At 35.3% G+C, this 27,424-nt stretch overlaps 1 protein-coding gene across 1 annotated transcript in view; it reads left to right on the top strand.

Moving 5' to 3' along the window:
- Positions 1 to 768: 768 nt before the first annotated feature.
- LOC140159477 (storkhead-box protein 1-like) overlaps positions 769 to 27,424 on the top strand; it is a 68,665-nt gene continuing 42,009 nt past the window's right edge. Inside the window, exon 1 of the mRNA XM_072182963.1 lies at positions 769 to 1,323. Within this exon, the coding sequence (XP_072039064.1) occupies positions 960 to 1,323 (364 nt within the window). The 5' untranslated portion in view covers positions 769 to 959. The remainder of the gene's footprint in view (positions 1,324 to 27,424) is intronic.

Below are 27,424 nucleotides of genomic sequence, written 5' to 3'. Positions count from 1 at the left end.
AGCAAAAATATCGCCAAATTTGAATTTCGTTCTGGTGCACCAGAACGAAATTACAACACATTGTCTATGGAGCAGTGTAATACACATAATCATGCATAACTCGCAAACGCAAAATCGGAATCAACTGAAATTTTGGAAATAAGCTTTTTTCGTGGATATCTACTGAAAAATGTCATAAAAAGAGGATGCTAGGATCACGAAATCCTCCTTTAAGTACATATCATTAAATTTAGTAAAAGTCTACTCATCCTCACCCTCATCCCACTCCACATCACATACACCTTCTACACATAGCTTCTCATATCACCCACCTCACAGCATCGGGGGCATTGGGGAGGGGGCAAGGTGAATTTCAGGATGGGCAAAATCAACATATTGTGCGCAAAATTGCTGCAAAAAGTGGGAATTTTTGTAATTTTGGGTTTTTTACGGGGTGGGGGGGGGGAGGGGCAGGAGGCAAGAGTTCTGACTGGTGGGACATTTGCTGCCCCCCCCATGGCGCTGCCACTGAGCTTTTTACCCTCATATTCATTATTACCATGCACACATACATCCCCCACAAAATAGCATCTAAACTACATGTATTGCACTTGAATTGCATGCATAGCATAATTACAGATTGCTGATATTAGACGATGTGCTTTATACCCACAAAAGACAGTACCTTTTCCTAACATTTTCCGAGATTAATTAATGTGATTGATTTAATATTGATTTATTAAATTGAAAATTATATGATCAGCTTTACATCACTTGGTATTGTCAAAGGCTAATCCTAGGGTCTTGCAAAACTTGTCAATGAATAACAACTGGCAACCTTGTACACCAATTGATGCAGTTGTTATCGTACAGCGAGTTGATGATGAGTGATAGCGGTGCACTGGTAGTGGTAGCTGATGTGGTAGTATGAACTTGCATTGAAATCTAGTATACTTTTGGCCATCGGATTTCTTGCAAAAATGTCTCATAAGGACCCAAAACCTGATCGGAAAGCTCGGAAGAGCTACACAATATCACGAAATTGTTTGATTTTGATCCTGACTCCGCAGCCATGTAAGCAATGGGAGTCGGATACCGATGGAGCGATACGGTCACCGTTGTTGAGGACCGGCCGCGATTTATTCAAAGATTTTCAACGAGAGAACAAGCATAGTTTTTGGAATAAACCATTGGCAAACAGCATGAAGGACATTAATTTTCTTGGATTTTTTGAGCCGTATACATTATACCTGAAAGGTAGCACGAGTACATTGGAAGTAGTACGAGAAGCATATGCTAGAAGAGTTCTAAAACCACCCAGGAATTTTAGCATTGTACAACTTGGTAAGTACCAGTATCACGCTTGGAAGGATCATAATGTAAATAGTGATTGTCAACAAACATTGTTTACTCAAGTTTAATGTGGGAACATAACGTCTTGAGTTGAATTCAAAAATATTATAATTCAAATTTATATCACGAAAAGTGCTGCATCAGGTGCCCTATAGCCATTATGATGTTTGTCATATTTTCCAGGGATGGATATTCATGATATTGTAAATCAATAATTCATCTTGGAATTGATAGTTGGTGGTTTTGTGGTTATTAACCTTGCCCACATGGTGGTATTGATTGGATAAACAACAGCATAATAACTAATAACTATGGCAACAATTCTAGTAAGAGACATCTGGCTACATTGAGGTGTTTGCCGCATATAGGCCTACTTTGTATTAAAATATTGAGTTCAGTGTTCGCCATATGGTTTATGTGAACCCCAAACTCTTGACTCCACACCAAAGAAAAGCAAATAATAGAATCAAATATTACATACCATTTATTACCATGTATCAATAGACATAAAAATTAATGTGCGGTCTGCTTGACACTCCATAAAGACTTGGGACCTGGCATCATCATGATTGTGTTTATATTATTTATAGAATTCTTTTCATAGACTGTTGACTGCCTAAATCCAAAGAACCCATATTTTGCTATTCCACGCAAAGACCTTGTTTTAAAAAAACCAAAATCCTCACCAAAAGATCTTCGGACTGGTCCCTATCCTACTCCTAGCTACATGTAAAGGGTTTAGCTGATAGGGATTCGGTGGGGTGGGGGTGGGTAGGATTGGGAGATTTAAACAAAATTTGTTCAGTACGAAAAAAATGTATTTCACATATTATTTTGAGTCACTTCCATGCCAACTGTGACCCCCATTTTCTGTGATCTATGAGATGTCCAGATCCGCGGCGGATCGGGTCCAGAATACACTCGTCAAAAACAAACCAATAAACCATTTGAAATTAGCTCCCCCCCCCACACCAAACCTCTGATATGTCTTCCACCAACTCAAAAATCAGTAAACGAAAATGTCAACCTTCATGGCCCCGGCCGAGAACACCTCTTATACATGTAAATCCATGCTACGATACCCTACTTAATAAAATCTATATTTGATTGCAATGCAGTTAGACATCAGCAGCTAATCATTTATGTAGCTCTGTAATATTTAAACTTTTATGTTTGTTTTGAAGAGCTACATTTGTACTGGCAGTCACTGAACAAAAAAACCTCTTTAAATATTCAAGCTGCAGACATGAATTAGTTTATATTTCATATCATATTTGAAGCCATGATGTATGATTTCCATCAAATTTTAATTTGTTATTCTCAGTTAGTCAAAATGCTAGAATAATAACCAGCAGGAAAGGTTTCCGAAGTAACAGGGTAAAGTGAAAGAACCCCCTAGCTATTTTAGGTGTTTTAATATGGAGTTCTATATGGGGGGCTTATTACAATGTCTGAATATGTCATATCGAAATCAGTGGCATGCGCAAAGGGGAACGTGCCCCCCCCCCACTTTTGTTGGTCATTCGGGGGAAATTCTGGGTAAAACGCTAAAACTGCACCTTACACACCTAAATCAGACTCCATTCGGGGGAACTGAACAACCTGGCCCCCTCCACTCTCAATGTGCTGCGCACACCACTGATCGAAATTGCTGTTGAACTGATTAAGGGGGTACTACACCCCTGGCCAAATTTGTGCCTATTTTTGCATTTTTCTTTAAAATTATAGGGCATTGGTGACAAGTAAGCTATGTATATTATAGGGGCAAGGACTGCAACTACTGTACTGAAAATTCAGCAACTCAAGGCAAGCAGTTATTGATTTATTGATCAAATATTGGTTTTCCCTCATTTTTGACTGTAACTCCACAACTGTTGTCTGTGCTAAAATAAAATTTCCTGTGCAGTAGTTGTAGTCCTTGCCCCTATAATATACATATCTTACTTGTCACCAATGCGCTATAATTTTTGAGAAAAGTGCAAAAATAGGCACAAAATTGGGCATGGGTGTAGTACCCTTAACACAATGTTTCCATACATTTGTAGGTGTACATGTAAGTAGTTAAGTTGTGACATGTGTAAACATTAGAAATATTCCAAAAAATCAGGTTGGAAAAAAAATTAACCAATTTGATATTATGAGATCATACAATTATTAGGCCTATGGCTTTTAGTATGAAATGAATCACTAAACTAAAGTAGGGCCTACAGGGTAGCCTGTAGCTTGAATTGACTGTTACAAGTGGAATAATAGCTGGAACATTTTGAGTGCAAAATTGTGCTCATCCATGCCATAGACTGTCTTACAGTTTACGTCTATTCCCAGTGCAAGGCATAGTAGTACCAGACCATTAACTTTTCATTTATTATTTTATATTATTACAAAGGAGACAGGAAGTCAACGGAAATGTGCTTGATGAGTTTGAATCAATGCAGTATAACTAGTCAATGCAAACATGCTGTGACGACTCGATTGTTACGCTACTGTGATCGGACATTTACCTGGTGAATAGGAAAAAGTCCATTACTTGCAAAAGAAAGATGGTTATAGATGTGCGTTAATATTTGGTTAACCTGATAATTGTATTTATAATTGATTCTATTGTATTCATGCTTAGTCAAGTGTGATGATAACAAAGACAGTCCCTAAAGTGTATTTTTATACCAGCAAAAGAAATCCTAAATGATCAAGTTAATTGCAAAAGGTAGTTTTCAGTCTGAGAAGTGAAAAGTTTTGCTACATTTATTCTTATTATTTATTGTGGGAAGATTTATTGGATGCACTTCTGAGGTTTCTTCCATGACCTCATAATTTGCATTTGACTTTTTACCCTAGTGAATGAGGTTATTTTGTGAAATAGTGATATTACACCACCAACAGTTGTTCCCTGTCTACAGTTTTTTAACAGAAAATTGCCCGGGGAAATTTGGTCAGTTCAGAATTGTGTTAGAAATGCTGACAATTTAGAATGGTCAGTTCAGAATTGTGTTAGAAATGCTGACAATTTAGAAAAGTAAATTAATTGGAGTGAAATCTTTAAAACTGGGTCATCTTTCCTGCAAAAAGATCTTTCATTTTGAAAATTGACCTACACTCTACCTGAGACCTTATTTCCATGCTGAGACTATAATAGTCTCAGACTCTACTGTTCAAATCAAGCCCCCAGCCAAATGATGTCCATAATTTTAGTTTTTATTTACCCCCAGTGGGATCCAATAGTGCATATCAGCACAAATAAAATATTGATCATTAATCAATAAATGTCTGTATCGAGTGATTATGTCTATTGTTGACAAATGATTGATTTACATGATGCCTTACTCTGTGATTTATAGTGCATAAAATTATATAAAGAAAACATTCAATAATATTTTATAGGCCTATAAAAATAATAATGCATGAAAGCAAATTATTTGCACTGTATTATCACTATACTAAGGCAAAAAAAGTTTTGTCTCAGACAGTTTGCAAGAAAACTGCTGTTTTTGATTCAGAAAAAGATGTGTAAACTGTGAAATGTATATCTTCAGTATCATTATTAGATTTATAAAGTTTACTTTGAGGACTTTTAAATATCAAAAATATCAATTTTTAATAATTGTCCATAAAATTTGTATATATCCCGAATTTAAAAAAAATCAAAATTATTTGATATCAGAAGGATATTGAGATTCTTCATAATTCAGAATGCAATTTGGTGTATCTGAAATACTGTGCAAAGGTGGCAGGTGACCAACCCCTTAATATTTAACAAGTCAAACATACTATGTGGAAAATATGATTATTTTCAGATTTGGGCACCAATGGTGAAGTGCTGTAATGTAATGTAAAATATTTATTGGATATTTATTCAAGTAGACTGTTATATGATTAAATTCTGATTCAGAAATTTATACAAAACAGATTAGCTGCAGTTTTTATATTGGTGAAAATAATCCTCACTTTTAAACCATTTTGATAGTATGATAAATAAGCTCTTCATCAACATTAATTCATCTCTCTCTGTCATTTATGCTAATGTCTTTATGATTTTAAGCTTTTACACTTTAAACAGGAAGCAACTAATCCAATTCAGCATTTATGGACTGCTGTTCAATATTTCATCAATATAAGATTGGCAGTAAAATATTGATCAGTAATTGATTTTGATAGCTATGATGTCATACATCATCCCTGCCCCTACCTATTATTATCATTTGATATTGACCATGATTGAAGTGGCTTTTGCCAAATAGGGCTGCCCAAACTGCAATTTGGTAACCCAATTAGGCGACATGCTGACATTTGAATATTTTCCCCACAACTTTTCACTTTTTATTGTTCCATAGATTCGTCTCAGGAAACCATTGGGCACATTTGGCTCAAATCCGGTAGTTTCCTGTCAAATAAAAACCATTGGTTAAAAGAAAAATTGTCTTTTTTTATTATTTTTGCAAGTATCATGTTGGGTGGTGGATTTTAAAAGTCGCTCAGATGACGATAACTGAAAACCCTGGGCTGAAAACAATCATAGTATAATAATAATAGAAATTTGAATTCAGTGTTTCTGGGTCACCTAATCAGGTTGTGAAATCACTAGTTTGGTAATTGATGACTGAAGTTCAAATTTAGGTTAGTGTTAGCTTAGGGCTAAGATTGGGATTGAAGAAATTAAAGTTATTTGGTAATTAAACTGACCAAGCTTAGTAATTCCTTAAAAATTGTAACTTGTGAAATACCTTGTACTTGTAAGTATCTCACCATGCACAACTAGTGAACCATGTCTACATAAAAATGCAAACAATTATATAGACTACTTTCAGTGTATTCCCTCCTTTTTTCTGCATCAACAATTCCCAACAAGTGGAAATAACTAACTACAGCACTATTTTTGGATTACAAAAATATTACCGTAATATTATTATCCTGTTTTGCCAGATAAAAACATGTCTAAATGATCCTAATCCTTTATAGTTAGCAGTAACTGGCAATAAACATTTCCAAGTTTTAATATTTTTGCAGGAAAAATGGGCCAAAAAGAAGCAATTTGGTATGTTTTCTTACAATTGAACAACAAAGATGTAGCACAAGTCTAAGCATTCAAAATATGGATAATGCGAAGGGTGTGGTCACAAGGATGATATTAATTTTATGCTGATATTGATAATTGGTTGCAAAGGAGATTAAAATGTGTTTTCCAAAAATGAAAATGTTTAACCTGAAATTATCTTTGTACAAATCTTTGGGCTTGATTGTCACAGCATACGAAAAATACTAAAAATTCATGTTTTTGGCCTTGAATAAAAATGCAAAATATTGAAATTTGACTTTAATTAAAAGTTAATACAGATCTTATATCTATATAAGATTTAGCTATGTTTCATTTGGCAAAACTGTCAGTAATTAGTCTTTAATCAAAAAAAAAAATTGCTGTATTTTGTCTGAGACCCGGGAGTAGTGCAAGCACCTTGTACTACCAATACCTTTTCTAAGACTACAAGCCAGTCAGGTGCAAAGGAAAAAATAAACATCTGAAACAAGAATTCCAAATTGATAAAGCTGGTCTGTTTGGTTACCAAACACCAATGTGATCTCACCAGTTAAATTAAATTGCATGGGCCTTCACACTAGTTTTCAACAAGAAACCGTGTGCCTGATCATGTCCTGATACATGATGCCTTCCCTTTGGGACTTATACCACTTGAGTGTGTTTTAGGTTAATTAACAATATGGTGATTTTGTTAAGTGTTCTGAGTGGCCGCTAACACAATCTGAAATTGGTGTCTGTGTTTGTATATGACTACTGCACTGTTCAACTTTAAAGGTAAACAAAGTTGCTCAGAATCTGGGCTCATAATGCTCAGAAACAGTGCAAAAAAGTGCAAAAATTGTATGAAATGCAACAAAGTGGGGCTTGCGCTAGCGTGTAGTTATGGAGAGAGTACTCATTGGTTTAGAATGAATATTACATATCACCTACCGGGATCACCTATTCCAAATTTATTACTACAATTCTGTAAATAATTTCAGTTACAAAAATTAACAATGTAATATTTGTGAGAGATAATAGCACTACACCACATGCAGCCAACTAAAGCATGTTATAAGAATGATGATTCTAAAGCTGTGCATAGCTAGCTGCACGTTATGACCCCAATGGCTTGCCATATGTGCGCAACATACCAGAATTATTTGAAAGCATGCTTAATGGTAATTGTTTCAACAATTGATGGTGTTGATTGGAAGTCAGAAGAAAGCATCTATGAACTTAAAACCCTAAATGGTGGGTTTGCCCCTACATTATTGCATGACGTTCCCATACTCTGGTAGCCCATAGGACATTAAAGTGACACCCATGTTGGGGCCTACTTGTTATGCTTGTCACGCTGTGTTCTTACCCAACTGAATGACATGCTACATCACTAATGTAGCCATGCTCTAATTGAAACAATTTCAATTTCCCCTCGTCCTCATGCTTAAAACTCAAGGGGCAGGAAAAATCTTTCTTGTCTAGCGTTTGTTTGAATAAGAGTGACTTTTTAATTTCCTTTATATCAGATTGTTTTACCTAATCGGCCGTGTTACAAGTGCCGTATGTTGTAGATATTGCTAAATTTCATAGTTGAACATTTTTCAAGATTTGCAAACAATTTTTAAAAGCAAATACTTTGAAATGGGAAAACAAGTAGTGTCAATAGCAAACTAAATAGAGAATTATTATTGAGAAAAGTAAAATAAAATAATAATTATTCAGTAACAGGAAAGGGAGGTAAAAATTACTTGCGTTAAATTTAGCCAGCCTTAGAGTCCGCTCTGCTTTTCTTCAAGTCAATTTCCATCATGGGCTAGCTAACCTACTCAGCAGCGACAATTTAGCTAATTCAGGTCAAGTTTCTCAGGAGCAATTTGCTGTCAATTCCCCATCTTCATGTTCTTTGACATGTTGTTACCTGCTGCACTTTGATTTTCTTTTAAAGTCGTGCGAAAGTGACATCCTCGAGGTTGAAGATTCTTACCCTACTAATAAATTCTAATATATTAATAAAAAGGAAAGAAAGAAAAAACAAATGTTATTCCTGTTGTTTGAAGCCAAGTATGTTTTCTTTAAATTAATACTGTAGCTAGTTTGTGTAATATTTGTCTTTGCAAATCAATAAAAGAGTGATGCACAGATATTTGAAACTTGTTAAGATCCATGTTCATGGACTTATTATATACCCAAATGTTATGAAATCATTTCCCGTTACTATGAAAGATTCCCAATTTTTGTTATTCTTTAATTCCCTAAAGATTGAGAAATACTTAAAATATGCTTTGTAATTTATCAAGACTTCATAATGGCAAAATTTTACTATGATTAAAAACAACAACAGAAATATCTTATAGTTTATGAGTTGTTTGTATTTAGTATTAAGTATACAACAATTGTAATAATTAAAGTTCAAAAGAAATTTAAATAATTTGATTTGAAGTCACAGATCCATTTACAAGCATTTTACCTTTGGATTCAATTTGATAGACAGTAATTGAATCACATTTCAGACCCTGCTACAAAGTGGCATTAATCCATTGATTCACCATTTAAATTGCTAATGGCATGAATTCTGGGCTCCTCAATAACACCAGCAGTGTTAAAAGTATGACATTACGCAAACAAGAAATACAGGAATACATGCTCTGTTAATTACTGATAGGGTGTGTGCCTGTTTGAATCATAAAATTGAAATATAATGTATCAGTTTTAAGAAATAATGATGCATGTATGCAGTAATTAAAGAAACTTTAAAAATTACCAGTCTTGACAGTTATTGAACCACCATGGAAAAATATGTAGTGCGCGGTATAGGAGATTCTAGTTAGGGCCTGGCTAAAAAATACATTTTTTGGTTGATTAAAAATTAAACATTGGAAATAATTCACCAAAAAATTTTGTACGTACATTGGTGTATTTTTACATTTTGTGTTTTTCATGCAAATCAGCTTATTTCTAAGTAATGAAACCCAAATTTAGTATGTCAGACTGTAGTAATTTTATTACTTTTCAAATCCTGGGTCCACCAGGGTTTTGGTCTCAAAATATGTCTTATCTATATATCCTTTATTAACCTTTTATGATCTTTTTTAAAAGTCATCAAAATAAGGAATATTCATCTTTTCTGTCAGAACTTTGTAAAACTTCTGAATGTCCAAGTTTTTGACAATATATTTTGCTTTGGTAGAGAAATGGAAGCGAAAGTGTACCCTGATGTAACATTTCAAGCTATACCATTTAAGAATCAATCGCTTGAATTTCATATTGTACATTATTAGCTTTTTGCTGAGCCTCATAGACTTAATAATAATCTCTGATGTTGTAAATAAAGTATTTGATTCACTGTATCAATTTACTCAACCATTAACAATAGTTCCTTTTGAAATGGTAGGTTTTTGTGTACACATTGCTGTGAGCTATCTACTGTAGATAGCATTCAATACTGATGTGTATACCCAAGCAGCTGATAAGTCTTTTGGATTGAGTGTATACACATGGTGGTCTTGAATCTGGATTGGGCTTGGGTTAGATGCGCTTACATTGAGGGGCATCACATCCATTCCCCTGGCTGGGGGCAGGAAGGTGAGATTATTGTTGGGTATACACATGGTGGTCTTGAATCTGGATTGGGTTTGGATCACATGCATTTACATTGAGGGGCATTACACTCATTCCCCCAGCACACGGGCAGGGGGCAGGAAAGTGAGATTATTGTTGGGGGTTATTTGGGGCAAAGTCACTTGTTGTTGTTTTTTAACTTGAATGTATGAAACTAAAGACACTTTATATAAAATATTATAAAAATTTGTTTTCATATCATGACAGAAAACAGAAAGTTTTTGATTGCTTTCCCACATTGGCCCCATTCCCTGTTACTTCTTAAAGTTGAATTCCCCCTGCCTCCACCATAAACACACACACTAAATAATGCATATTGTAAATACAATACTTTTTCATATGTTAAAACCCACCATCCCAATGTAGTAGCCAATTCTTTCCTTGGACCAGGTAGAAGTTCATGAATATGCCTGCTGGGGTATGTTCTATATGTGAAACCTAATACCGCACTTCCACATGAATCATACTTTCATATATCATTTATATGCTCGGCTGCAGAAGATTGATTGGGACTGTTTCTCCAGTGCTTAACTTCATTTTAAACCTAAGAAGTATGATTTTGAGTGTATGAATTGTGCAGTACGGAGGTTCCATCAACATTACTGATTATTTGCTCTTGTTTCATCTTTGAAGTGACCTGTAACCACATCTAGGGTCTGTGATGTAACACTTTGTAAATGGCTGAACGTTGTCCGATGCAAAAATGTTCTTCTTTGAAAATAATTTTGGTTAAGAGGGTTCAAATGGTACTACGCATCATGCATATGAATGGTTTTGCAGGGAATGCATCATTCCAAACATGATTACAAGTGTTATGTACACTCCCGAATTTTTTTTAAAATGTCAATAATTTGTGTTCAGAAGGGTTAATACATCTGCACCTGGGCTTTGGCCTCAATCTCTAACACACACCCTTGCTCTAGTTACCACTATTTAATATATACTACATAAGATGTTAATATAGAGTGACCCATGTAACCTGGTTAGAGACTGATTTCTGAAGTATATTTGACTAGTATTTTGCAAGTGCGGATGTCAGAGCCATCACTCAAGAAAACACAAGGACACCTTCCTCTGGGATTGTAAGTGCAAAATAAAGTACTGCAAAGTGAGTAGGTGAAAAAGTGACAAAATAGGAGTTGCCATGCAAGGAAACAATATTTTGGGACTGAGAAAGTAGTCGGTACTCCCTATATATAATTATATTTATACATGTCATAGTTGGAATCAGTCAAATATAATGGTTTGCTATGGAAAGCAGGGCCTCAAATTCAACGAGAATCACTGAACCGATTCTCGTAATGATTCTCGTAACATTTCTTTCATTGAATCATGCAGTAAGTGAAGCGACTCAGATGGTTTTTGATTCCCACAAACTGGCACGAATTCTAGGCCCTGGGAAGCTTGAGACCTTTATCACTTACAAACACAACATTGATCAAGAGGAACTTTTCACATTTGTGTCATTGTGATCCGCTCACTCAGATTTCTCCCAAGTATAGGGCCTACACCAAATTTGACACCCCTTTCATGACTTAGTTCTACCAGGCTTATACTATTACTTTCAGTGAACAAAATTGGTGAATTTGATGCCCTTTTGTTTACTCCCTTTTTACTGCTTTTCCTGCAGTTTTGTATGAGTACATGTTACTGTTAGTGAATTCAGCCAAATTTCAGGACCTCCTTCCTCGGGGGTAAACTTCTACTAAAGCACTTACTAACACAATTCAACATTGATCAAGGGGAATTGTGGGAATTTTACTAATGAGATTTGAAGTGTTGCAACAAATACTGAGACTACTTCTGAAATGAGTTGGTTGTAAATGTGGGGCTGCACATATGGACAGATAGGCTTTCAAATCCTCCTCAGAAGTTGAATTCTTAGTTCTCACTTGCAGACAGACAAAAAACAGAGGTGTGAGACTTCAGCTTTTTTTTATTGCCAAAATTTACATGTTTTCTTTTACTTTCAGCCCATATTTGTTTGTTTTTATCCTGTTTTTTACTCTGTTTTCAGCTTTTTTAGTAATTTTCTTCTTTTTTGTCTGAGGGCTCTCACATCCCTGAAAAAAGATCTGTTTCCTTCAAATCACAACTTCCACTATACGAGTTTTGTAAGTGGAGCAAGTAATCATGAAAAGTAAGAATCTTGTGAGGTTTTGCGTATTAATGGAGATGAGTCGCTTAGTATTCTTATAAATGCTAGCTCTCATAGACTTACAGATAGATGATTGGGAGTTTTCTCTATGAACCCAAAGTACCCTCTCAAAAGATTTTTCTTGACATTAAGTTTTTCATGGCTCCACCCATATCCTTGTATGTCAATGGTAAAACTTGTTGCACTAATGGCAACCTGTCAAGGAACCTCAGCTGCTTCCAAGTTTTCTGTCTCCTTAACATGCAATGTAAAGTGGGACAAGGCTTGACAAGCCACTCAATTTATTAAAATTATTCAATGAATACCCCAGATGCTTGGTGCCTCTATTTCATGAAATACACTATAAGTATGTACATGTATAGCCTTTTCTCTTTGTCATTCCTTAGCAATTTGCAAAATTGCTAAGGTCTGTTTCTATCAAGTTCTTTGTTTCTTTCTTTCTTTCTTTCTTTCTTTCTTTCTGTCAATTTTATAATGAGCCACCGTAGCCATATGCTTTGAGTCATGTTGACCATAGTTGGTCATTAGGACCATTGGGTGGGGGGACAAATGAAACATGATCAACTTCAGGTCAAAGGTCATCCACTTCCGCCAATGGCCAAAAACGTGATTTCACTAAAATGCTACTCCTTCCACAAATTACACAGCACGATGATGGCACTTTGGTACATGCATCAGCTATACCCAGTGTCTAAAAGTTATTGTCCAGAATCGGGGTCAAAAGGTCATTAAGGGATACTTCCGGTATATGACCAAATACCCTAAAATGCTGCTGCTGTCGCAAATATATATAGTACAACAATGTTACTTGGTCATCAGGACTAATTGCTGGTGGCACAAATGTCACATGACCAACTCAAGGTCAAAGGTCATGGAAAGGTTATTATGGCCGAAAATGTTATTTCCTATTATTTTTACTAAAACTGCTACTCCTTACTAAATTACACAGCAAGATGACGTCACTTGACACATACATTAGCCTTGAGGTCAAAGGTCATATGAAGGTCATTATGGCTGATGTGATTTTCTGTTCTGTTACTAAAAATTCTAAGTCATTCCACAAATTATAGCATGACATTACTTGCATAAGCCTACAACCATTGGGGTCAAAGGTCATTGGGTTAAAGGTCATTGGGGTCAAAGGTCATGTAGGTATTACTTCCAGTATGTAGCAAATTACCTTGGGAAGTCGCACTATAATAGCGCATGACCAAAGTTGCACCGAAATATTTACATGAATATTGAATAATTTTTGGTTAGGCCAAATAAAAAATAATCTTGTTTCGCGTCTTCTCCCGCTTCCTTTTTTGAGGTTTCTTCAATTACATTTTTATTTTTTGAAATTCAGTTATAACTTTAAAAAAAATATGTCTTGGGAGTAAAGATGCTTTCTATAGACCACTTGACATGTGACGTCATTGCCCGGCAGTATGCGCATGCATTATGGCACTTTCCATTGTTCTTTGCCCTGCAGTGTGCGTGCGCATCGTAGTTTGCTCAGGGCATGTGTATTTTAAATCTCCCACCACATTTCATATAGTACAAGAAAGCCATTGAACAGTGAAGCGGTTCGTTCAAGCATATCGAAAGACCAATCCCTCGCCTTTGTTGATAAACATTGATGTCAAGTGGTCTATAGCCTTGTCAATATACAAGAAACACTTTTGGAAGGTTTTGTGATAATTAGAGGAGGCCTATCTCTTTGAACACGGTATAAAAAGAGGCCTCCTCCTTTTCCAGGCATTATTGTGTGCGCTAAAACAGTTCTAATTATGGATATTTCCACCAATTTTACGATAAAAAATAAAAATCCCCCTCTTCCTCCTTTTTGAAACATGTTTTTTTATTTTACTTGGCCTTATCAAAATGATTTCACATACTGTAATAGTATGGAAAATAATTATGTAATATAATTTATGATTATAATTATAATACTACACATCTGTTCATACATGTATATTCCAATGAATTATACATATGCTGGACCTTTTGAACTCGCATATGCTATAGGTGAGCTAACGAATTAACCTGGTCTCTAGCCAAATTCCAAAGTTATAGTGCATTTAAAAAAAAGACCTCTCAGTAAAATCAGCATAATATACTACCTCTTACATGTATTCATGCTATATAGCTGGGCTAATTAGCTATAGGCCTAGGTAATTAGCTATTGCTAAGGTCGCGTATATGTGTATGCGCAATTAGCTCTAGTTGCTCAACTATGTTTTCTGACTTTGTGCATATAGTAAGTAGTAAGAGTGCTTTTTGACATTGACAATATGTTAGGATTAGGATTTGGGTTATTTTTATAGTTAGCTATGTTTACAGATTTTGTAGTTATACCCATGCAGGGACAATGCCATGGAATGGATCCATCAGCAGGGACTGCCTTTTGAAAATTAGAAAAGATCTGTAGAATGCTCTTCTGGTCTCTTCAAGAAGAACTTTAGAAGAGCTTTTTGCACCTGTGGCCAGCATAAAGAATTTAATGAGTTAGCTAGAGGAGCTATAAATCGCTCTTGCAAATGCAATTTAAGAAGAGCTGAAGTCCCTGCAATGCATCAGCAAAAAACATGCCACTTGTTGCTGATTCAATTACAGAATTCTATCTGAAGCAATCTTTCTGCACTTCTTATTTCCCTTGCCTCCTCTTTGTCACCCTCTGTCTTGTAAGACCTAAATATCTTTTGAGAGATTAGTTTTAGGTTTGACTGCTTGATTATTAGACTATTATTAGCCCTCACAATTCCGCCATATTGGGTACAGCCTCAAACTGGCAATAGACATGAAAGGGAGAATTAACACAGCTTCACACAATGTTATACACTTATATGACTGGTTCAATTCCCATTCATGTATGCTGTCAGTTCAAGACTCCTCAAACTTGATGACCAAAGGAGCAAATACAGATCTATGAAACTGCCTTTTATAACATATGTACTAGCAATGCTTTCATAAGCAGGAATTCTCTTGGGTAACTGGAAAGAGAGACAATGTTTACCAACACAATCATATTTTGCAGAATTTTGATCCAGAAGGAACTTTAGTGAACAGAAGGGCTTTGACAACTGTCCCTGCTGCTCCAAGCTCCAATCTGGCTTGAAACAGGGGGACAATTGGTCTGAATTGTCAAAAAGTGGCTGAAAAGAACAAAAATGGGTAATTTTGCCGAAAGGTGGGGACACGCCCTCCGGGATTGACGCCCATGCATGTGTTTCTATGCAGAATATATGTTAACTTTTGTAAAAAAATTTAACCCTTGGCTTCTTCTGTAGATGTCTCCCATATGTTTTGATGGATTTCAATGGGACTTGGACACAACGACCCTTAGGTACGTTGACATGTATGGTGTTAAGAAGGGTGAGGTCAAAGCTCATCTAGGGGTCACTTGAGGTCATTTTGCAAATATGAATTTTTTTCAATTTCTTTTTTACAAACCACAAAGAGCTTGAGAACCTCCCTTCTGGCAGACACATTTTACGCTTCGCATAATTTAGATCTTCTTGTTGTTTTCAAGATGTGAATTAATTGTGCCTTGCTTCAACAAGGCAGAAAAAAATAGCAACATGCGTCACAAGAATCCTGACATTTTCAGTACCAGGGGCTTATATTTGTAAACTGGAAATTTGTAATCAGAACAAAATATAATTTCAGCAGTGTCAATCAAAGCCCACATGTGTGAAATTATTAATATGATTAAGAAATCGAAAAAGGAGGATTAAGTGTCGAAAGCATCCATCAAAAAATTAATTATTTAAATTTACAGGCCGATTTCAAGACTAGATATTTGAAACAACTCAGGAGAGTTTATATTGGAGCACTCTCGCTCTCTCTTTCTCCTCTCTCTTACTGTACCTGGTATTTCTTCCTTTATTTTTTTCTCTCTCTAGTGAGCATGGTGAGTCTTATAAGGTTAAAAGTTGACTGAATTCAAAAGGCAATTTCTTTTGTCAAGAAACTGTTGCTGGTTCCATTTTTAATATGATTTTGCCATGGGACCATAATCTGATTATGTTGTGAAAACAAAATATTTTGGCTGAAAAGCAACAATTTTTGTTTGAAAATCTTAATCTGATGTTATGTGAGTGTTGGTAATTCGAATCATTCAATCATTTTCTATTTCTAAAATCACCTTACATGTAAGTAGATATGCACAGTATTAAAGTTGGTTTCGACAATCAGGGGGGAAAATCAGTTATTTTTAGCGATAAAGGGATTAATCAAATGCTTACCGGTATTCGTTTTGTAGCTTGCCTCTTTGCATCAGAAAAACTGTATGGCGAAGGGAATGAATACCGGAGAGCCAGCGCCTGCAGGCTTGCCTGGCCGTGTCAGCCATGGAGTATACTGACACGCAGAAGCTTGGTGTGATATGTTAGAAAAAGGCTGTAACTTATGCATAGGCTTGTCAACTGAGTTTTTATTTCACACATTTTGTGAGAGAATTGTGAATTTCGGCTTCATCTCATCACGATCACGATCATGCATACCATGAAAATGTTGTGCACTCTGTGCAGTCAAACTGTTGTTGAAAATGCTAACAATTTTAAGCAATGATTGAAGAGAGGCATGTGGGGGACATTACTCTAAATTAGATAGTTAAAAGCATACATACTACAGGTTTTTTTTCATTGTTTGAAAACATTCAGTAAGCCTAATCGATCCCTGCTCCTTAGTTTTTTGTAGATATATAGATCTATACATGTTATGGCTGTTGAGTGTAGGCTATAGTTCTAGAAGAGTTATATAATATGAATTCATGGACCTGCTCAGAAACCGTCAACTTATTTTTTTTTGGGGGGGGGGAGGGGGAGGTCATTGTATTAACCATAGGAGGCATAGTGACTAAAATGTTCACAAAATAGATGTTGCACAATTTTATAGAAAACCTTGGGTTGTGGAGAGCCGATAATGCCGGAAAATGGATGACATTGGGGTGGCCCTTAGCTAATTTTCTGGTAAGATGACTTCCCAATATTAAGGATTTCAGTGTTTTGTATATAATTATATTATGTGCCGCAACTTCCGTGCAAGCACATCAGAAAATAATGAAGCAGTATATATATTTAGTGAATAAATGTTGTTCTCTTGCAGCAATGCACAAATCCTCCCAAGTTTTCTTTCTCTTTTCATTTCACTGCTTTCTAACATGACCTAAATCAGGAGCCATGCATATGTAAGAATTGCGAGGAGATGGCTTTGTCACATTCCACAGCTACCTTGTCATGGTTGTGTCCTTATTCCTGGGCCCGGTTCCTGAGACATGATATGTTGCTCAACCTCACCAAATTAATATGCATAATCATCAGGTCTATAATTATGTGAGATATTTTTAATTAAGTTCTGTTCCGCAGAATTAGAAATACTTGTAAAAAAGCAGTAGCTTATATAAGAGTTGTGAATGATTATTGGTTTTGTAGTGCATTAACATTGAATGAGATGGAGTTGTTGTTGAAATCGGATTCCAGTGACTACAGGCACTGAATTGCATCTAGGAACGGAGCTGAATGAAAGGAGCGACATGCATTATAAGGGTAGCATGGAATCATTTGAATGTGAAAGGAGTTGATGCCATTGATGAAGGGTGTAATGTTGGATTACTGTTAGAATTTACAAAAACTGTGTTTCATGCTTTTGACTTCTTTTTCTTTCTTTAGGATGAGCAAGTATAACACATTGTGAATGTGAAATAGAAAAGCTAGTAGTATTATGACTTTGCCTCTGCTTTTGTTGTTCTTATATATTTTATTTTATTTTAATAAATGAGGCTTCGGGATTAGGCTTCCTTAGGAATGAGCGATAATTGGTACATCTTTACTGTCCCACATGTGATTAAACAAAAGAATATACGAAGTGTGTGTTTTGTGTTTGGGGATCATCAAACATCGATTTCAAAAAGGGGTCAACTTTGGTGCGAAATTGCATTAAATTCTTGTTTAAGGGTCATTTTGGGCAAGAAGGCCAAAATTTTGTTTGAGTGTATTTTGCAAATAGTTGTTCATGCATGTGTACACTATTATAGTTAGGTACCCCTTCTCAGTGGTATTAGGTAGACAATGGGTTTCTTCTTACAATTTTAGTTAATTGACACATATGCATTATATACTTCCAAAAAAACATATTTGATACACTTTTTTATATCTATGTGGCACAAGCATCATGGAATCAGAGGTATTACAGTGAGACTTGTTACCTTAGCGGAATCTCGGGCCTTTATCACTGCGGCTACTTTAAAAACAAATGCATATTTAAAAGAGCCACTGTAAGCTCGTTTTTTGTTTTGCATTTAAATGTCAGAACTTGATCTAATTCATTCAATGACATACTTACGGCGACCTTTTCACAAATTTACATGATAACCTGCTTTACCAAAATAATTTGTTTAGGCTTTTAAAAGATTAGACAAATTATTTTAGGAAATGTTTGCCTTTTCATGTATATACCTCAAAGCTACTAAAAATGGACTAATTTAATGGGGCCCATTGAATATAAGATACTGGAAAGACTACACCCAGGGTAAAGAAAGATTAAATAAATAAATAAACATAGACATTAGTGATTTCAATTTCAGAGCAAGAAAAGTAGGTTGTAATGATAGAGAAAATAAAAGTTTATAGAATTAATGAAAATTACTGCATTCATCCACCCGAGGTTGTTGCTTTCAAATGGTTACTCTGTTTTGATTCAACCAGGCATATGTCAAAAATTGCAATATTTTTTCATTTTCTTTGACATCATTTCAAAATGCTAAATTGTTAGAATCAAGGGTTAAAATCCCATAAGTGTAGCGTACCTAGTTGCAAAGTTAACATGGAACTAGTTCAAGTTACCCAACTTTGCAATTGTAATTCTGATTCTAGCTTTTCAGTGAACAATGTCAATTTTTCGTATTGTTTTTCCATTTTAAGTTGCTTGTATATCAATATCACAATTTGCAACATTTCGCTGATTGGCAGATCAAAGTGCATTTGATAGAGACTTGCTCATACTTAGTTCTGTAATCTGAGGATGAATTTAACTCTTGTAAAACAGGCACAAATGTAGAGAGCAAAAAGGACAAGAGAAAAGGATGGTTTTTTTTTCAAATCAAAAATATAAATAATCGTCATCAATTCAAGATCAATTCAACACCAGATTGAGTACCAATATGCGTAGTATAGTTTATGCGATTCTTTAGACATTCCCTGACATTTCTCATTGGTTAGAATTGCAAAGTCAGGTAACTTGAACTGGCAGATGTTAATATGCAACCTAGTTTCACCAATCCTTCATTAAGTTGCTGTGGTAATGTGAGTATATGAATGTAAATGTGCTAGATATTTTGATTGAATTGCCAATTTAGGTGCTCATTTTCACAGGAATTTGTGAACAATATCTGAGCAAATGACTAAATGAGGTCATATAAATACAGAAGCAATAACAGATCACATATTTTATTTACTTACAATTAGCTTGTGTCTTGTGACATTACTCTGCACGGTCCGTGTTGTTCACAGCTTCCGCTGCATCATATGACTGTTTTCTAATGTAAGTTTAGCATGGTATGGTTTCGGGTTAAGCTTTCAATGAAGTTGGAGGAGAAATCTTAATGAGGCTGCTTGGGGTACTGCAAACATGACAGAGCTGCATTTATATTACATTTTAAACCTGCTAACAGAATAATGATCAAGAAAAGAGCAGAGATTTTTTTTTAAAGAGTGATGGCTGGAGCAATATTTTTTTTCTGTTGCAGTGGCGTGCGCAAGGGGGGGCATGCACTTTTGTTGGTCATTTGGGGGATTCGGGGGGAAAACGTTAAAAACATCAACATTTGCTCCTAATCAGACTCCATTCGGGGAACTGAACAACCTGACCCCCCACTTTCAATGTGCTGCGCACACCACTGTTCTATTGTAACTATTTTGGGCCTTTCCCCTTCCTGAGAAAATCATGCACGCAGGGTAGAATTGATACTCCTTATATTAAGCCTTGTGAGCCCCTTTATAGAACCAATATCATTCCTCTTGTGTACCAGCTTCATTTGTCTCAAAATCTGACTTGTCATATGATAAATCAATTCAAAGTTATGATTGGTTGTGTTTTACTTTCCTAAGTTTTCCATTTTCTTTCAATAAAAATATAATAGAGAACTTAGAGATTATCTATGATTTGTATCAATCTTGAATCCAGAAGCAAAAGGAATTCTAATTTGCTAATTTTTTCATATACAGTGTAAAAATGAGAAGTTGCATGTGCAACATGACACGAAACGAACAAAGAGAATTTATGTAATTGCTGACTAATTTACTGAGGTATTAACAGATTGGTTAATAATTGGAGCTAAAAGACTTTTTTTAATTGGGTAACAGGTTGCACTCATTTTCATTGTATTTTTATACATGATATGCATGGATAAATATTTGTACCATGCTTGCCTTTCGTGCTCAGTGTTGTCGAAGTGTTTCCGTTTCTTTTACAAAAATAAATGGATAAATAAAACATTATAAAAAAAATCACATTTCATATTTTGTTGCATTCAATTTACATTCAATTTACAATATTTAGAAGAATGAAAGACACATATTTTAAACCTCAATTCAGCTCTACTAAAACTAAAAGTCAAGCTGTACGAAATTGTTGAAAATGGTCTCAAATCTTAAACATACCTCAAGCATTCTTAACCCCCTGTGCACTACCTGCCGATCTAACATTGCCTCTGATTGGTTAATTACATGATATCTTCACTTTAATCACCAATCAGAATGGAGCTTTGCAAATAATTCACCCCAATTTTTTTTGTGCGGTGAAATTATTCTAACAATGTTGCTGATTGGGCTAATTGATAATGAAGACTTTTTTAGGCCAATCGGCAGGTAGTTCTCATGGGGTTAAAGCTGCAAGGCATAAAATCATATCTACAGGTAGCGGAAAAGTCTTTTACAGCATTGTAATTTCTTAGAAGTGCTTTTACCCATACAAAAGGGAAGAACACTCTATAATTCTGAGCCATGCTTTCAATGTGAACGAATATTCCAGGTTATTGATCCTATTTCTACTCTATATTTCCACTATTGAAAAATACTGGCTCATGAAATTTGCGGTTTATTGCGAACTTGTTCATGCTTTTAAGCTCACAGAGACATCAATATGTATAATATCATCTTGTAAATATAAGAAATATTGAACTTTGTGTTGCTGCCTTGAAGAAAAAATTATTAGTGAGTGCAGGGTTGTACTTTGTAGCATTCAAATTTGTAGATTATGAAGAGTTATTCAACATTGAGAAAATCTGCAAATTATTGATGTTATGTGCAAATTGTGATGAATTTACATGTTTTGAGCAGACAATGAATTTACATGTTTTGAGCAGATGGGAAAACTTTAAAAAATAATAATTAAATGCAAATTCATGCCTTTGAACTGGGGAAGGACCTGTGGGTGTAGCCAGGATTTTGCAGAGGTGGAGGCAAAGGGGAATGAAAGCACCTTTCAAAAGGTAAAAAATTTCTAAAATTTTGGTAAATTCTAACAATCACAGGGGGGGCAGGCAAGAGGGGGCCTCTTGGAAGATCAATGGTTGACAGTGTGTGTGTTGGATGAATTTACAGGGTATGTCATAATATCAATCTACCATTGATTTACCAAAACCACTCTATACCCCCCCCTTCCCTCCACACACACACACCCCTACCTGTAAAGACCTACATTCAAGGACCTACAACTTTTTCCTACACATGTATCTAACTGAGGACCTTGGACAGTATACACTCCTTAAGCTAAGTTTTTAAACTGTGGACCCATTTGACTTTTTACTATCCAATTTAGACCTGACATTACACTAGCTGGCAATTTGCAAATGAGCCATTTTTACGTTGTTTGCAAGATGCTTGTCCTCTGTTGCTTAGTATGTGTCCTCATTGCAGGTCTCACCAAATGCACCCACCATACTTACACCATCATTGAATCTCATCTTCAGAGTTGACATTCCCCCGTTCACATGGGAGCTATTACATAAGAGCATTAAAATGACTCTGTTACACCTGTATATAAAAGAGATCACAGAGCGAGCTTGCCCACGCACAAGCTGCACTGGAACATTTAGAACAAGACCTGTTATATATTACAACAGTGCTACTGAATTACACTTAATGCTAATTATAGTTTGCTGTCTTGTATGACAGAAGAGCTCGATATCATTGAACCCACCAAGTGTTTTTACCTACTTTCTGCTTGTGCATGAAAAGCAACAATGGGAAAAAGAACTAAGTAACTAAAAATCACTGATATATAACTTGGTGAATGCAATGGGGAGAATACATGACTTTGAACGAGCCATGATCACCTGTATAATGTTTGTTGTATCGCACCGGATTAGTTTTATTCCAATAACGGGGAGAAATGTTTGAATTTAATGCTATGTGACAGGTGTAATAGAAGCTGATTAACCGATTACTGTACTCAAGCCAGGCTATGTTGCCTCCAGTATGTAATACTTTCCTATATAATCCACATGCAGTGTTGTTTTAGTTAAAGGGGGAAAATGTTAGTGTGTAAATTGATGTGGTCAATTTGATATCAACAGAGTTGGACATTGTATTAAGTTGGTATTTATTTATATATGGTTGTATTGGTCACAATGGTTAGCCTAATGAAGGACATTGACATTTGCTTTGTGCTAGCTGCAACTAAAAAATGTAAATTCCGAACCACAATCAAGGATAAAAATAGTCCGAACTACTTCACTGCCACTCAGTTGTGTGAGCTTGATTCATGTAAGTTTCGATTCGTATACGAGCTTTTAAAGTTGAGGTGCGGAGTGGATGCTATAGTTGTTATGCGCAGAGCTTTTTTGTAATGCAGAGCGCAGATGTACTCTATGCATGACAGCTATTTAGCGCATCATCTCCACATAGTAACTTAAGCTTGTAAATGTATGTGACATAAAGCAGACTATTTCCCCTCCCCTTACCTGTCCCCCTTCCCTTCCCTATCCACTTTAGTCAATCAATGTTGATGGGACTGCAGGACCTAATGTCAACATCGCTTCCATCAATATATAGAGCAGGGAGGAGAGACAAAGATTTACATAAAGTCCCGACATAAAAATGATAAAGTATCGCTCTTCCTTTATTACAGCTCTTGAGTTTAAATAATTTTCAAAATTTAATACTAGAGATACTGATGACATTTTAATTTTGATTTTAGCTGTGAGTTTAAATCACTGAAAAAGTAAACTGAAGTTTGGAATACCCAGAGTGGTCACAATGTCTGCAGTAAAGTATGCATCATCATGAACTGTCTTCAGTAGATAGCATCAAATATCATTATCATCTCACTACCATTAAAGTATTATATGTATTTGTGTAGGGGTGCACATGCTTGTGTTTTTGGACATTTGCCATGTGTATAGATGATTTTGAACAATTATTGTAATGAAAACAGGAATGTGGAGAAGATTTTGATTTATTCCAATGACGTACATTGATAGCTTTTTTCAGTGACGAAAAAATGAACTGGTTTTGAGATACCTCTCAAAGAGGGGGGTTAACCATAGCCACTGCACCAACACTGGTTAACCATAGCCACTGCACCAACACTAGGCATGTTTGTTCTCATATCAGTGAAATTGACTTTGTAAAATGTAAACTTTAATAACATAACATAATAGGCATTTATTGAGCGCCCCACAAAGAATAGCGCGCTTTACAAAAGCTTACGTAGATCTGGCTACAACATTCACATGGGTAATTTGGAAGTTTTATGTTTTTTGATCATAATTGTTTTTCTGGGATACACTTTAATTATTACCAGGGACTATCAGTGAAAGTGACTTTGTAAAATTTAAACTTTAATGAGGCTGTAGATCTGGCTACAACATTCACATGGGTAATTCTGAAGTTTTTATGTTTTTTGAATTTTTTGATCATAACTTGTTTTTCTGGGATATGCTTTAATTATTAACAGGGAATACAATGTATCAGTGAAATTGACTTTGTAAAATGTAAACTTTAATGAGCCTGTAGGTCTGGCTTTTACATTCACATGGGTAATTCTGAAGTTTTTATTTCATCATAATTATTAAGAACATTTTTATGGGATATACTTTAATTATTACCAGGGACTAGAAATGCTTAAGGTAATTTGTAGAGTCACTTCGCTGGGACAAAGCTTGATTATTCACAGCGATTATATACATTGAATCAATAAATGAAATGGAACTGCTGCTCTAATTCACATGCAAAGATTGAATTACAAAGATTTGTCAAAATTCAGTCATGGATATTTTTCTGTTAAAAGACGATTGCCTCAAAATGAAGAAAAAATTGTTTGAAAATTGAGAAGTGTGCAATGCTATACTGTTTCAGATTCAAACCAGGGGAATGGGGTGGTTGGGTGGGTGTAAGCAGTGTTATATAACACTGATTGCCTGCTTTTTCCCCGTTATCTGTAAAACCAAGTAAAGTATTCATATTTTTTGACATTTCAATCGGGACAAATACTGAAATTTGTCATTTTCCTGTTACCATATGGTAGCAAAGTGTAGCATTTCAGAGTATTTCAAGCATTTATCAACATTAAGACAATCTCACACAACTTGATAGCAAACCTGTTTTAACCTTATTTCAAGCATTTCCCCCTTCTAGGTGCCTCTATTCATAGATGAATAGAATCAAACAACACAGTATAAGTAAAGAAAAGTTTAAAATTCAAGTTACTGTTGACTTAGCACCTCGACAGCATTTACTATCCAAGGCACGGCGACAGCTCGCTATATATATGAGTGAACGAGTAGCAGAGATGCGTTCCCCAAAGCAAGTGATTCTGTGGCGAGAATAGGGAAAAATTCACTGAACTTTTTTTAAGTTGCAGGTCAACGTGGTCGTATTACTTTATTTGTATGGCTCTAAGACATGCAAGCAGTTGAAATGAGTATCCCATTATGCTTTGCGGTACCAATAATACTGCATGTGCCACTGAAAATGTACACAAATTCAAAATCCATCATTTTAATTCTCAATTACTCACTTAAATCAGGGGTGCTTCGACTGTTATTTGTAAAAAATATGACACCTAAAATATTGTGAAACTATTCATAGGTGTCATATAAATGGCTCTTACTTTTTAAAAATATATTTTGCATGATGGGATAGTCCCTTCAGCTGCTGTGGACATTCTACTGCTGCCTTCGTTAACCTACCTATGTTTCATGTGATGGTCGATGACGAAAAACCTACAAAGTTTCATTCAACATTTGAAATCTCAGAATAATCACAAACATGTACCTGGTAATGGGAGAGTGGTTCTTGAGTCGTCACAATTTGTTTTCAAAGCAGTGTTTTCAGAATGAAATTTGCAGTTCAAATGATTTTTGTATGGTGAAATCTGTGGCTGCGTATGTGGAGTAGGGTTTTCAATTTAATGCATTTACTGCAGTTCATTAGAGTTTGGATTTCTGCAAAACAAAAAAGTCAAGTACTCTAATTTTGTTCAGAAGTAGAACAAATTGCATAAGCTCGCATATAGCATAGCAGTTGGAAAAAACATGTAAAAACAATTGTTTAAAAAAAAGGCTGATAAGTGCACGTTGTTTGGAGTCAAAATTGTATGAATATATCATTAACCACTCATGGTATTTATTGAAAATAGATGTTCCCAACACATAAAAGAAATACTGTGATTTAGCAGCTTTCTATGTGATCTTCTTGCATAATGTATAAGTAGGAATTTCCACTTGTGTAATTTTTTGCGCTGATTTTGAACTTAATTCGTTGTTTTGAAATTCAAAATTTTTGAGATTTCTTATGTAGACCTATACATGAAAGAACATTTGCGGGCTTTTATTTTTGCAGTAGCTGCCTTGGCCATGAATTAGAAAATGTGAAAAATAATGGCCTGCGAAAATGTGCACTTTTACGTATACACTTACGCACACTTTGTAGTCAGTACATGCGTGCAACAGGCTTTTTTGGTGAGAGAAAGCTCAAACATGCAAGTTACTTGCCTGTAGCCCCACAAGGTAATTTGAGCATGCAGGTCGGCAATAGGCTCGGGCAATTCCAAATTAACTTGACCATCAAGAATTTTAATTAGAGAGAAAGGCTTGGTTGAGTATAATATAACAGTACTATCCGTGACATTGACCGGAATATGAAAGTTATACAGTGTTGTTTTATTCATGCATTTTGTCTTAGTGGTTTTTATGACTTCCTAATTAAACAATTAACAATATTTAGTCTATAGCCTTGCTTTTGAACTGGAATTAATATGCGTAAAATTTGTTTGCCTTGCCAAATATGTTTTGTTGTTGTTTTAAATGGGAGTATCCATACTGGCAATTCTTATATTTTTGCCTCTTTATTATTTCATATTAAAGGTCAGTGACCTGATCGACAGCATCATCCCCCCGATTTTTCTCATTGTTGATGAGTTTTTGGTATCATTTAATAGATTATATTTTTCTCATTACCATCCTGAAATTTGACGATCCAATTTGATGTATTTTCGGAGAAATCAAGAAACAAACAGGCTATACTGGTAGCCACCTTCGACATTCTGGGTAGGAAAAAATGATTCTGTGAATAAGAGCCGTTTTACTCCCATGCCAATTCGCACGAACGGAAATTGGTCGGAAATAATGAGGGTGCTATAATGATAAACGCTTAAAACAAAAATAAAGAAATACATAAGGGATGAAATAAATACAAAACAAGACCTTGTCTTGTTAAGTATGATACGAGGAAAATGAAAAAAAAATATGAGAAAAAATGTCCCCCACTATAAAATTGATTAATTAATTAATTAAAAATATTATAAAAAAACCCATTTTTTTCATTAAAACAAATCCTAAAATAAAAGATAAGTGTAAAATGTACGTGATGATAATATACAAAATTAAAAGGAAATGTATCAGGGTCAAATTAAAATAAAAAGAATGTGATATTTTGTCACAAGAATGATGAGCGTAGTGGTATGGCGAAGCACTCGACGGGAGTGGTGTTTCTGGATGCCGGACCACAATGCAATTCATGCGTACCAACGTATTGGCTTACTAATTGTGCTAATTATTCACTTTTACGCTGATAATGTTCTCGTTTTCTCACATAGATGCATAAAGGGGACAATATTTGAAATTGTATGTACATTTGTAGACAATCCATATCCTAAACTGATAGGGTTACCCCCCCCCCCTTTAACTAAAGTACTGTATAGTTAATTAAAGAAAAGTTTACCAAGAATGTCACATCATGTTATTGATCTATGGAAATGTATTGCAAGAAAGATATTGAAACAATCTTTTGAAAGAAGATGAAAAGAAAAGCATGATTACC

The sequence above is a fragment of the Amphiura filiformis genome, chromosome 8 (genome assembly GCF_039555335.1).
Source record: "Amphiura filiformis chromosome 8, Afil_fr2py, whole genome shotgun sequence".
Lineage (NCBI taxonomy): Eukaryota > Metazoa > Echinodermata > Ophiuroidea > Amphilepidida > Amphiuridae > Amphiura > Amphiura filiformis.
The sequence above is the reverse complement of the archived record's forward strand: the minus strand, read 5'-3'. Positions and strand labels throughout refer to the sequence as shown.